The following is a 14,680-nucleotide window of genomic DNA, read 5'->3' as shown; positions in this document are numbered from 1 at the left end:
ACAACATGTGCAAATAAGAGTAAAATAATATATAAAAATAAACTCAATCAAAAATGTAAAAGTACACTTCATTTATTTTGGCGCTCAAAACAAAGCAAGATTATATAACTGAAGTGTTTTGTAGATGCATGGTACTAACATGTCTGTGCGCATACACAATGGTAATAGCATGATATTTTTTGAAGTACATTGTAATACCTTGTAACACATAATGTTAATACCACCTGAAAGGATCTTTTTTTTCATTGTTTAATGGAAATCCACAACAAACACGTCTGCAACAACATTAATCTGAATCAAGTATAACAGTTGTTGGATCTGTGCCACTGTTACAAATAGATACAAATATATTTTTGGCAAAACAATCAGTATAAATGTAATCATCAACGGGTAGAAAAACAAAGGCACTAGTATTTCCACATTCAGTGATTTGAGTGAATTTCCAGTGGCAAAAATCCTCACTGCTTAAGTTATATATATATATATATATATATATATATATATATATATATATATATATATATATATAAATCATTTTGTTTTTAAACTAGAAGTATACAACTAGTGTACAGCAGGCTGTAAAATACTTAAAGGAAACACAATATTAATGTTTTGAAGCTGTAACACTGAGAGATGGAGATGCTTGCAATGTGTGATGGACTGTAAAAGATCCATAAATGTAGCACAAAGCTGCAATTCAAGCCACACAAAGCAAAACCAAAGAAAAAAAATCCCAACCCCAGTCCCAATTTATCTGAATCACACAAATACATATACATGTACACTTGGTGTACAAATGAACTAATATAATAAATTAGCATTTTTAGTTTTTAGTCCTAATTATCAAAGATCTTCATATTTCTGCAGATATCAATGGATGTAGTCCTGGCTTTTATCATTCTTTAAGCTTAACCAGTAGCGTGTTAAGGCATAATGCAAACCATGCAATTGCGTAGGGTACTCTCGGTACTCAGTGTATTTAATTCCCAGTCATAATCTCACTTAAAGCTACTGAATGGCTTCAGAACACCTGGAACATCCTGCACAAAATAAACCACATTTATGATATCTAAAGAGAATATTTCCACCCCATTTAGAAACTTTAATACTTTCTCTTTTTGTGTTCCATGGATGAAAGTAAGTCATGAGTTTGGAACAGCATGTGGATGAAAATACAGTTGACAGATGACAGAATTGTGTGGTGAACTATCCTATAAAAATGTCCTTAATATAAAAAAATATCATTTAATTTTCTACTTATTAAGAATATAAGTAGTTGGCTGACAATTCAGTAATCTTCTGTGTTAAATGTCAGAATTAAAATAAAACTGACAGAAATGGTAGAACATCTGCCAATTTATTGGTGGAAAATATGGCCTTATTATTTCTTTGCTCTTTGGTTCACATCATAAAACCAGCAGCAACAATGGCAGCTCTGTAAAAGCCCATTAATACACTCAGTAACTCATCTGGTTAATCTGACCTATAAAACCTTTTTCTGTAAAAGCATAGACATAAAAAACCTGGGTAAATTTCGCTCAGCAAATGTTTAGGTAAAATCTGTCATCAGTGCTCTTGCAACGAAATGTGCTCACAGTTCTGAAGTGCAGGATTATACATCGACAGTGTTTAGTTGAGTCGTCAAGTTCTCCATTTCCTCAAGGATCTTACTTTTCCTCTCCACTCCAGTGTAGGAACAAACAAGCACGTCTCTATGGATGGTGGTAGTATGGGTGAAAGAGTCTCTCGGGGGCACAGATGCTAAGCGCTGAATGCGTGTGAAGCAGTAACCGGGGGAAACGGGAGGTAAAATATGCCACGAAGCCATCAGGGACTTCACCGAGAGCAGTTTGAACCTCTGGTGGGAGCTCATGATAATGATGTTTCTGTTAAAAACATTAGAAGACAGGTTAGGTATTATATTTTATTATATTATATTATATTATATTATATTATATTATATTATATTATATTATATTAATTATATTATATTAATTATATTATATTAATTATATTATATTATATTATATTATATTATATTATATATATATTTTTTTTAAAGAAATTAACACATATTAAACAGATCAAAAGTGAAAATTCACAGAAATATGACATTTGAAAATATATAAAAACAGAAAACTGTTATTTTACATTGTAATATCATTACAAAATATTACTGTTTTTACTGTTTAAACGATTTTTTTACATTTTGATAAGAAACTTCTTTCAAGAAAATGTTTTTTAAATCTTACGGACCCCTTTTGAATGATAGTGTATATTATAATATATTATCAGTGCAATATGAATTATTTTTTTGTGCGATTATTGACATAAAAACCCATGAAGTTCTAAACACTTACTTTATTTCTCAGTGCTCTAAGTAGGTCTCTCACAGAGTTTCCTTTATATGTACGAAATCTTCTAAGATCTGCCAGATTGAAATAGTTTTATATTAGGCATGCAAATATATAGACATGCATGAACATGAATTGAAACATTTGTCATTTTATATACATTTAAAACATTCCACTTTTTTTCAATATTTATGTCAAAGAAAAGTACAGTGGTAGCAGTGCTTACCAGCCTGCAGTGGTGCTGATATGTGCATCCTCCAGTTGGTTCTTACAACAGATCTGCCTGAGTTCTCCAGACGGGTCACTATACCGCTGTCTGCTGGCTCCTTCTCTATTCTGTCACTGACATCCTAGAGCCAAAAGAACAACTTCAGCATTGCACTTTCTCACTGTACACAATGAACACACAAAAACACACACCTGAAAGAACTGCAGCTGTTTCTCTGGGCTCCAAAAGAAGGGATGTTTGAGGATGGACGCTGCTGAAGGACGCGTCTCTGGTTCAGGACTGATCATCCGCTCAATCAGATCTCTGCCAATCACATCCTCTACAAACACGAAAACAGCTAGAAAACGTTAGGAAGCTATTCAAATATGAGTGTTTGAATGAAAAGAAATACACTGTGTTTTTTCGCCAACTGGCAACCCGGGGTGCCGAAATACAACTGGGTAAACTGGCAGTGGGCGGGTTTCACAAACCAAAACAAAGACCGACATTCCGGCCCAGAACGCACATTTTCAAAAGAGAATAACTGACTGACTAATTGTTTTTCAGATAAACAAATATGTTACATTAGCATGTTTAAATATCTGCAAACATACTATGGTATTTTCATGCTTTACTAGTATCAAAAACTTGGTCACACTTTATTTTAGGGTCCAATTCTCACTATTAACTAACCATTAACTATGACTTTTCAATTAACCCCTTATCTGCTGCTTATTAATAGTTAATAAGGTAGTTGTTAAGTTTAGGGTATTGGGTAGGATTATGGATGTCATGCATTATATGTACTTTATAAGCACTAATAAACAGCCAATATGTTAATAATAGACATGTTAATAAGCAACTAGTTATTAGTGTGAATTGGACCCTATACTAAAGTGTTACCAAAAACTTTTCTGATTTATTCATTCACACTTGTTAATCAGCCAAGCAACACAGTTATTAGTTAAAATGCCAAACAGTGTTCAAACAATCATATTTTGAAAACTGTTACTCATTAAAAAGATTTTAGATCTTATTTATCAGTAGGAACTAGCCAAACAACATAATTATATTAGTTAATGCTAAGAATATTTAATTAATGATACTGTGTGATTTTTATTTTTGGATGTACTATCCCTTTAAGTCAGTCATAACAGTGTTTAAACAAAACCGGACACTTCTACAAACGGAAAGTGCACATCCATATACTTCAAAATCATGCATGCACAAACCATGTATATCCTCCATAAAGTGGTCAAGGTTATAGATTCCAGAGAGGATATTAGCTTGACGCCGTAGAGTGTCACCAAACGGATGCTGTCCTTTGGACGTCACATAATAAAACACACATCCGGCCGAAAATATATCCACAGCACTTGTCTAAAGACAGAAAAATAGAGGGAAAATGAGAAAAACTTATACAGAATATATCTTATTTAGCGAGTTTTTAAAATTCGGTAGACCACAGTATCTGTTTTTTAAACTGAACTTGTGATGTGTGTGTGTGTGTGTGTGTTTGTATGGTCGTACAGGGTTCCCTTTTGGAGCATTTATGAGTAATTCAGGGGCAATCCAGCCTTCGGTTCCTGGTATTCCAGAGCGTAGGCTGAAACTATGGCGACCATCTGGAAGCTTCTTGCACAAGCCGAAATCTGAGATCACCGCCCGGACTCGACCCAGTGCCCCCGGGAGAGAGAGCAAAATATTACGTGGCTTTAAATCCCTGTGAACTGAGCATGAGAGGAACACATTACAAATGAAGGTGAGTCCGTCTGCTTGCATGCATATGTACTGTCACTATCCAATTACTTTGATGGCACTTAATAAACATTTGTGCAATGCAACACTACCATGTGCAACTGTGATGCAATTTTAAGAAGTTACAGGAAGGAAGTTATGATTGAAATCGTTGCTATGGCAACAGTGACTCACCGATGTTGAGGGAGTGCAGGTGATTGAGGCCACACATGGTCTGGTCCAGCAGGGACACTGGGTTCAGGTCTGAATAAGGACAGCTTGGGTCCTCCACATACTGCATACCAAACAGAAAAACTCAATCAGAGTGAATGAAAACAAATCAGTTGTGATTATTATTATACAGATGAAATTGAATACTAAAAATGTACAAAAATACAGTTGTATTAGTAGTGCACAAAGTCTATTTGTGATCACAGTTATTGTCTTGCTTGTCAGTAGAAATCTTTAAAATGTGTTGTCAAATCTGTAACATGTGAAGTGTTTAGCATATTTGTCAGAGAATGAATCTTGAATATAAGTGTATTTTAAGTTGGATTGGCAGATTGTTTTAAACATAAATCTAATTACGTTTTGTTATTGTTAATTTACATTTAAACTTTACAAATGCATTTTTGTTAACTGAAATAAAGCTGAAATAAATTGAAAAATATCAATATTAGACATTAACATTATTAAAGTATTAACATTACTAAAACTGAAATGAAAATAAGTTTAATTTCAAGAACGTTTATTAATAATAATCAAAAACTGCATGGTATTAAAGACACATTTAAAATTTTTGTTGAGGCTACATGGTTTCAGTGTTGTTATTGTTAAAACTAAAACTTTAAAAGTGTTTTCGTTAATTGAAATAAAGCTGAAATAAAATAAAATATAAATATTAGATTAATTATTATTATTAATTAGAAACACATTCTGTAGAATGTTAAGTGAAATAAAAATAAAGTTAAAAAACCAAGAAAAAACAACAAACAAAAACTAAACAAAACTTTAACATGAAAAAAAAAATCAACATATTAATAAATACTATAATAATATTCTAATAATACTAGAATAACAAAACACAAACAACAACGACAACAACAACAAGAACAAAAAAACACTGCATGGTTTTAAGACACTGGCTGACTTTTCAATTCTAATTAAAAAATTCTAATGTTAATGCCCCAATGTAGACCAACTTTAAAAATCATGATAAAACAGTGAAAAACAGAAAGCAAATGAATACCACATTCAAAAGCACTGTTGTGTTTCTACAAACACACACACTCACTGAAACACACCTGCTGGAGTGTAGCGGCACATAGCTCTATGGCAATGTAAGTGAACTGTCTGTCCCGCTCTGTGCAGAAGTAACGGATGACATTGGGATGCTCGTCTGATTCTCGGAGGAGCTGAACCTCTCGCTCTGCAAACTCCACGCACTCTGGAAGGATACGCTTTACTGCCACACGCCGACCGTCAAAATGACCCCTGCATCCATAACAGTGGTGAATTAAGGATAAAGAACAACCAACCAAACCAAACAAACCAGTGAAAAACTAGCATCACTTTTCATAATAACCCACCGGAACACAAAGGTTCCCTCTGTCCCATGGCCCAACACCTCAACAGGACTGAAAGAGATTTTTCCAACTTCCAAAACGTCAGGCTGTTCACCTGAAGAATATGAGTTAAACACAATTTAAAAAACACAAAGGCTTAAATTATAGTGAATTACATACATTCTGATTTGTAAATGAAATAAACTGCTTATTTTAGATAAAAGGAAAGAACAATAGGCCTCATTCATGAAATGCATAAAAAAAAAAATAATTTACTTAAAGGGGGGGTGAAATGCTCGTTTTCACTCAATCTCCTGTTAATCTTGAGTACCTATAGAGTAGTACTGCATCCTTCATAACTCCAAAAAGTCTTTAGTTTTATTATATTCATAAGAGAAAGATAGTCTGTACCGATTTTTCCCGGAAAAACACGACTGGCTGGAGGCGTGACGTGTGGGCGGAGCTAAAGAATCACGAGTGCCAGTAGGCTTTTGAGTTGAGAGCATTTGGAAGCTGTGACATTACCTTGAGGAAAAAACCATCATCCAAAACAAACCATGGCTAACAGTCAGATTCAGCCATTTATTTATGATCCAGAATCAGATCCCGAGGCTGAAACTGAACGAGAGCAGCAGCAGCAACGACTCGCTCCGAGCGGGGCTCGAACCCGGGTCTCCGATGGGAGGCGGACACACTAACAAGGAGGCAGAGATATTTTAAGCAGTTTTACTCACCACCTGCGGTTCCAACACACGATCGTGACCCTTTTTCGTTGTGATTGCATCATCCTTAAGAAATAAACGATACGCAAATCCGTCGTCAAACTGGGCCTTCTTTGTAAAACAAGCATTTTCAAAATGCAGGGAACAAACACAAACACTTGCACAACTCCGTTGATGCTCTGTAAAAATAAACTCCATCCACGCTCTCGCTCTGATCAGTGATTGTCTGTGCACAGCCTCTCTCTGCTCTGCTATACGGGAGCACGCGCTCTTCCGGGAGAAGTGCCCTTAAGACCCATATAAGGAAATTCCGCTCCATCTAACGTCACACAGAGCCATACTCGAAAAAAACTTTACGAAACTTGTGACACACCGGAAAGAGTATTTTTGGAACAGAAATACTCCTTCAAACGTACAACTTAATTTTTGAAACTTTGTCCATGTTTAGCATGGGAATCCAACTCTTTAACAGTGTAAAAAACTCAGTATGCATGAAATAGCATTTCACCCCCCCTTTAAGAATAGTTTGAATTTAATAGGTTTTGCACAGAAATTTGTTTTTGTGTTTCATGAATAAGGTTCAATAGTTGATATAGATATAGAATAGTTTCCGTACTTTGTGATTGAGCAGCTGTTGTGATTGGGGCGGAGTCTTTGCTTGAGAATGGCTGAGTTTGATTGGATGCAACAGAACTAGTCTTCTCTGAATGGCTGTTGTTGTTAAAGGATGAGGTTGAGGACGGAGTGTTGGGCTCTGTGGCAGCGCTCTGATTGGTCAACACCGGCAGGGGGTTAGAGTCCACTGGCTCTTCAGATCTCTGGGATTTTCTGACAGGCTTATCAAAAAGAAAAGAACGAGAAGTTTTATACTTGTTTATTTATATTATATACACACTTATGTGAAAGTGACGTGACATACAGCCAAGTATGTTGAACCATACTCAGAATTTGTGCTCTGCATTTAACCCATCCAAAGTGCACACACACACCATGAACACACACCCGGAGCAGTGGGGAGCCATGTATGCTGCGGCGCCCGGGGAGCAGTTGGGGGTTCAGTGCCCTGCTCAAGGTCACGACTTCCCGCATATTTATAGATGTACATACACATATAAGTATATAATAAATATTATCCACCTATATATTTATCCACCTAAGATGGTGTCACTACTAATAATAAACAAATTAATAAACAAATCAATTATATACTCATTAACATCAGAAGGCTACTTTAGAGGAACACTGATACTGATACTAATTCATTCAAAACACACTCTCTACTACACACCCTTTTGTGTGTTAGCAGGAAGGCAATCCACGCTCCCAGCAGCAGTGTTATCACCAGCACGGTCATGGGGTCAGAGGTCAAGGAGTCTGGCAACACGGGGGAAGTGCTGGGCTTTGTTACCGGTGGCAACTGTGAACAAAAGATGACAAGTTTATGCTATGTGATTTTCATTGGCCTACAGCCAATAAGTCTTCAAAATCACAATTTATTTAACAATTTAATTTAAGGATGTACAGTACAGCTCTCAAATTAACATTATGAATTGGAATATAAAGCAAAAGTTGCATAGGTTACTTTATTGATACCTTTATGTATAGATTGCTTCTTATGGTATTTTTATGGTATTATTACCTTTTTGACAGTTTTTGGAAAATAGCAGTGCAAACATTATACAAAATATCACTTTATGTGTTTTTCACAAAAGCAATAACATAATTTGGACTCACAGGGTGAGAGGCAGGACGGAAAGAAGAACCAGAACCTTGAGGTGGGATGACATCACCAGAGCGCTGCAGATTCTCTGGGAAATCTCTCAACATTGTGGTGTGAGCCGAAGGAGGGACTTCATGGTGACCTACTCGCACACACACACACACACACACAGAGAGAGAGAGATATTGACTAAATTAACATTAAAGGTAGTAACAATAATATAATATAATATAATATAATATAATATAATATAATATAATATAATATATTTTTGATTAATTATGTGTGATATATTGATTGTTTTTTATTAAACTTACATTTTTATATAATTAATATAATGAATATATGTTTTTGAATGAGTAAAATGACATCATTATCCATTTACAGATAAACATCGCTACTTTAGGCCAACAGTTTTATGAGCATAGGCCAATGGTTTCAGGTGATGGAGGGTATTATTATTCTCAAATATTCAAACCTCAGTCCTGAAACTAGTGAGCTAGAACTTAAACTGTGGGTGTTGCAGCATTGCATTTGTATTTATCTTGAATTACACATATTTAAGTATGCATGTGAGCGATACAAAAATAAATGCATTGAAGAGCTGGCCATACCAATCAGCAGCCACTGATTCTGCAGGGAGCTGCTGCTTCCCGGTGGATATTTCACATCAGTGCTGGGAGTAATTTCACACTCGGGCCGCCCATTACCCATTGTGACGCCAGCTGTGATTGGCCCCTCGATGCGTGCAAGAGTGAGACCTTTTGGCTGATATGGAAACAGGATAAGGTTAATCAGAAGTCAATTTTACGATTGGTGTTGAATACTGGAGAGCAGAACTTACCACAATTGCCACACCTTGATGCACAAGAGAGGTAGAAGCATACAGATGAGAGTCCGTCTTGCCAACATAGAGAGTAGGACTATCAAAATATACACACACTATATTACTATAAAATAATACTTTATAATAAGGTAGTCAATTGACTTGTTGCATAGTGGTGAGTTAATGATTTATAAGATTTATAAGATTTATAAGTTTAAGATTTTTTTTTAGGTGAATTATCCCTTAAAGAAAAAAACTGTAAAACTGACTTACACTAGCTGAGTCTTAGTGCTGTGGTTCTCTTTTGTGAACTGGTAGGCCCACTTCATGGTGTGGGACTGTGTGTTTTCTGCAGTGAAGGTCAGATAACGCAGGGTTTCTGTTGCGACTGTGAGATGAGGAGCTCGCCGCAGACTGTCCTGACTCCACAAGTAAAACCCCGCCACTGGAGAATCAAACTTCTGCATCCACAAGACCTCACCAGAGTCCCGATCGACAGTAACCACCAGGCCGTCCCCACTGGATGCAAAGTGTGACATCTCTGTGATACACAGACACATGCAAATTTGATGAAATTGAAAAATACCCCTAAAATACTTACAAATTCACAGATTCAATAGACTGGCCAGTGCATGCCTGATAGGGAACCTACTATACTCATATTTTTTGTCATCATAGAGAGGCGCTGAGTAGTCATTGTAGGTGGCATTCCAGCGGAGCTCCTGAGTCTTTGTATCATACATGGTGATCATATATTCTGCAGACATACACAGGGAAACATGCATTACAACCAATCAAAAGTGTGCGGTCAATACGATTTTTTAAAAGTTTTAGAAAAAATATAATGCTTAACAATGCTGCATTTATTTATTTATTATTAAACATGTATATTTATAGATTATTTCTATTTTTAATATAAAATATATTGATATATTTTAAAATGTAATTTATTTCTGTGATTAAATTAAGCTGAATTTTCAGCATTCGTCAGTGTCACATGATCCTTCTAATATGCTGATCTGATGCTCAACAAACATTTCTTATTAGTTTTGTGCCCCTTAACATTTAAAAAAAAATATTCGGATATTTTTTTTTTTATAATTTTTTGTCTTTACTGTTACGTTTGATCAATTAAACACATTCTTACTGAATGAAAGTATTACTTTCTATGTGTGTGAGTGTGTGTGTATTATATATACACATGCAATTCAGGAATGATTCAAAGACAAGGTTTATGTATATGTGTTCGGACCTGTGCGACCAATGAACAGCAGAGGGGCAGAGGGGCAAATGGAGTTTGAAGAGGAGGTGCTCAGACTCGTCTGTTTTTCTCCTGTCTGAGGATCAACCACAAACCAGGTATCCTGTTTTTTACCTGGGAAAATATACACAGAACAATAAATAAGAGTGTACTCTTGGAGCTTTTCACAGATCATTTTATGAACATGCTATCATGGTTCCCACTGCTCAGGCAAACAAGTATGTCCATGACTTTTAAGCTTTTATTAATTTCCATAAACTTTAAAAGATCACACTGAACAAGAAATCACATTTTTTTCATATAAATGTCCCTAGAAAACCATCGTTACCACAAAATGCAGATATCAAACACAGATTTCACCAAAAACATTACGAGCAAATACAAATGTGTTTGACTTTACCTGTGTAGAGCACCCCATCGGAGCTCCTGCAGGGAGAAGACTGGACCAGTTCTGGAATAGTGAACGGGAGTTTCTGCAGAGAAGATTCATAAAAATGACTGAGCTGTAACTCTGGCAAACACACTCGCACCCCTGCGTATGAGACTCACCATCAGACCCTCTTTGCGCTTGCCACCTAGTACATACAGACTGCCATCATTGGGATCTGGCAAAAAGCCTGGCCTTCAAGAGGAAACAGATAACTTTAAAGTTGGATCACAAAGAGTGGGCATTACATACCAGAATGGTGTGAGACCTGAGTGCAATTTTAAAACATTAACTAAATTGGGTTTAGTAATAGTATACAACAGCGATGTCATTAATAAATGTTGATTCAGAGAAAAAGCAAGTTATCACAGACTCAATAAAGATCAAGACACTGACCCTAGTAAGATGTGTTAGATTTTTTTATGTATTAATATTTTATTTTATATTATATTTACTACTTATTTCAGCAAAGATGCATTATGCTGATCAAAATTGACAATAACAGGATTTATCATTTTAAAAAAGATTTCTATTTCAAATAAATGCTGTGTTATCTGAATTTTCTATTCATCAAATAATGCTGAAAACAATGTGTGATGGTTTCGTGTTATATTTTAAATATTAAGCATAACTTATTTCAAAATTAATGTGACACTGAAAACCAGTAATGGTAGATGAAAAATTAACTTTTGCAATCAAATTTTAAATATATTTTAAATTTAAAGTAAAATAGAAAAAAAAAATTCATTTAAAATAGAAATACTATTTTACAAATTTACTGGTCTAATATATCTAACATATTTTTTGGTGAGCAAAAGAGACTTTAATTTTATTTTTATTTTTTTATCTTAATGAGCCCAAATGGTAGTGTACATTCATTCAGTTTCTGAAGCTGTTAAACACTTACTCTTGGAAATAAGTGGGAACCTGTATGATGGGATCTAAGAGAGAGAGAGTAAAATGGTTAAAGTTGTTTGGCAGATATTAATTCTTCAATTACACTACTCTTAAAAATATATAATGGAATAATTTTTCCCCTTTAAACATTTCTCTTAATTATACAAAACAGCACTACAATATAATAATATTCTTTCTATCATGATTTTTCATAATGTACATACACACACACACACACCTTCTTTCAGCGTCCATTTAATGTCTCCTGTCTGTTTACTGACGGCATGCAGACTTCCATCCAGTGTAGAAACAAAGAGCAGAGATTCTGGGAGAGAAACTGAACTTCCTCCCTCACACTGAAAGAGAAACCAGTAAAACATTATTTCACACTCCACACTGCAGATATCAAATTATTTTAAACTAATCGCTACCTGATATGTATCCAGAAATATCCACAGTGTGTGTTCCCTTGAGACTGAGTGCGTGCGTGCGTGTGTGTGTGTGTGTTTTTTTAATCACATTTAGCTTTATATCTAATATGTCTGAACTCCAACATGTCTATAAGAGTTAGATTCAGGGGGAGGGTATAGCAAATATGTTATTTACAGAGAAAAAAAACATATGAGGTTCTCCCTACTATAGCTTCGGAGGATCATGTGTGTTTGTGTTAGAGAGCATGGTTGACAGTCAACGGCTATTAACCAGGATATCCTTCTTCTTAACACCACTCCTATATTTACCAAAAAACTGCCTGACAATATATGACTGAGAAGATGTGGATGAACAACTCTGAATGAGTCAATATCACTGTTTGTCATGGTTCTGAATATCATTTTTTAATCTAGCCACATATTTAGTTCATTACAGTAAGATATCTATCTGACCCACAGAGTCCATGTCCACCCTGTAATGTAATAAAGTTCACTGTAGAACTTGCAGAAACATTGCAAAACTGCCTTGATCCACTAAAAAACAGCAGTACAAAAGGTATCAAATTTACTTTTAGGATGACAACATTAAACTGTTATTTCATTGAGGCATACATTCATTATTTATTTTAGGGGATACAATAGTTTGAATTTAAAATTATTCATCCTGAGGGCATAAAAGAACAGTGCTATAACCTCAGGTCAAGCATTATAACACATGGGCCAGTAGGTGATTCAAAGAAATGATCTAATAGCATCACCTAACCTAACACTGACTGAACACTCTTTTCTCACACATTCACAGTAATAACACACAGGCGCGCGCTCTGGGAACAATACGTCATGGACTGCGCGAGCTCTCCAGTACAAAGCCTATTAAGCGCGCGCATATATGCAGGTCTCGTGGTCAGTTTCGGGTAATGTGACACTATTGTAAAAACTCAAACTGAAATGAGCTTTGAAAAAATTAGACTCGTATTTCCAGCTTTAACATACATGTTGCTTGAATCTGTCACCTAATGAAAGAGTCGGTCTTTTGAACCGATTATTTTTAATGACCTGTTCGAAACGAGTCACTGTACTGTACTGGACAGTTTTGTTTAGGTATAAAACTGTGAGGGTAGTATAATGTGCTTAAGAAGTTCATGAAAAAAAATAATAGTAATTTTATTATTATATAATTGTACTTTTCAATATTACCATATCATTACAAATATTTACCAAATATGCAATTTCCTAAAAAATGGCATAGTTACCACATATTTAATACAGATGCAACCAACAGTACTACAGTAATCTTTTGATAATCTAAAATTAAAACACCAACAATTTCACTACAAAATGAATATTAAAAGCTGCGGAGGGTACCTAAAGAATCTGTGAATCGGTTTTTAATAGGTTCGTTCAAACCATCCTAATGAATCGATTCGCCAAAATGAATCACTCGCACGCATTATTCATTATCATTCTCTATATACTATATTACTTTATTAATTATAATAAAATAATATATTAATAACGAATAATAATCTGTAATTCATGTTTTATTTTTTCTTGTTTTATTTATTACTTTTTAATTACCATTCCAAGAACCCCAGAGCACCCCGCCTCTGCTTATCCAAAAATAGATCGACACATATCCCTGTCCCCGTGCATTCCCTGTGGTGAACAGCAACATAAAGTGGTAAACACATGAGATCAATTTCCCCGTATTTACCTGTGACACTATTCCAGCGAAGCAAAGCAACAGCAGCAGCAAATGCCTCCAGTCCATAATTTCTCCCTGAATCGGACAGGTCCGTCTGAGGTTGAAGTTTTGGCGTGTTCTAGGTCCGTGTCAGTAAATATACACTAAGGTCGAACGGGCTTAAAACTTCTCAAACAAAACGCCATAATCACAAAGTTTCGGAAAAAACTTCACAGCAGCATATTCAGTCACTTACATTACTGCTAGGGTTCATCATATGTCTGCTACATGCCAGACAACAGATCCTATATTATGATAACAAATATTGCACATTTCCGCGTTGGGACGGAACTGGTGATGTCACTCAAATCAAAGACCATATAGTAGAAAACTAGAAGGCACGACCATCTTTGTTTGATTGACAGCGCGTCTGACCAATAGTGTCTCGTTGCGCTGTGTTGAAAGGCGGAGTTTCGAGAAAACTGGATGTCATTTTAAAACACGTGGAACAATAACAGTTTGGCCCTGACAAATGATGACAACACGGCCTGTTCTGTCTCTTCTTCTTTTACTTTCGAAGTTCAGCATAGAATATTCTCTCTGCTTCTTAAAGTGGGCAAAAGAAACATTTCTGCAACTTTAGTGCCATCAGAACAAACTATTTTATTACCTGAATAAAATGAAGAGAAAAACATACTGAAACATGTATGACCTTTTATTTTAAACAAATAATTATACAGATACCGAGCACACTTGTATAACTTAATCGAATGCAACATATAGATTTATAATGTATATAAAGGGGACACCTGGGCTGGATGTCACACTCTTTACTAATATTAACCTAG

General features: G+C 35.4%; 1 protein-coding gene across 1 annotated transcript; it reads right to left on the bottom strand.

Moving 5' to 3' along the window:
• Positions 1-56: 56 nt before the first annotated feature.
• LOC127984931 (serine/threonine-protein kinase/endoribonuclease IRE1) lies at positions 57-14,264 on the bottom strand. The gene is made up of 22 exons (XM_052587314.1): positions 13,863-14,264; positions 11,956-12,073; positions 11,728-11,761; positions 10,943-11,015; positions 10,794-10,866; positions 10,385-10,507; positions 9,785-9,889; positions 9,406-9,673; positions 9,151-9,229; positions 8,921-9,074; positions 8,321-8,448; positions 7,875-8,003; positions 7,203-7,422; positions 5,889-5,979; positions 5,604-5,793; positions 4,495-4,594; positions 4,093-4,292; positions 3,795-3,942; positions 2,775-2,902; positions 2,581-2,704; positions 2,361-2,428; positions 57-1,886 (listed from the first exon to the last, which is right to left on the bottom strand). The coding sequence occupies exons 1-22, from the start codon at positions 13,917-13,919 to the stop codon at positions 1,713-1,715; spliced, it is 2,784 nt and encodes a 927-aa protein (XP_052443274.1). The 5' UTR covers positions 13,920-14,264; the 3' UTR covers positions 57-1,712.
• Positions 14,265-14,680: the final 416 nt, after the last annotated feature.

Source organism: Carassius gibelio, chromosome A1 (genome assembly GCF_023724105.1).
Source record: "Carassius gibelio isolate Cgi1373 ecotype wild population from Czech Republic chromosome A1, carGib1.2-hapl.c, whole genome shotgun sequence".
Taxonomy (NCBI): Eukaryota; Metazoa; Chordata; class Actinopteri; order Cypriniformes; family Cyprinidae; genus Carassius; species Carassius gibelio.
Note: the sequence above shows the minus strand (reverse complement) of the source record. Positions and strands in the feature narration are given on the sequence as shown.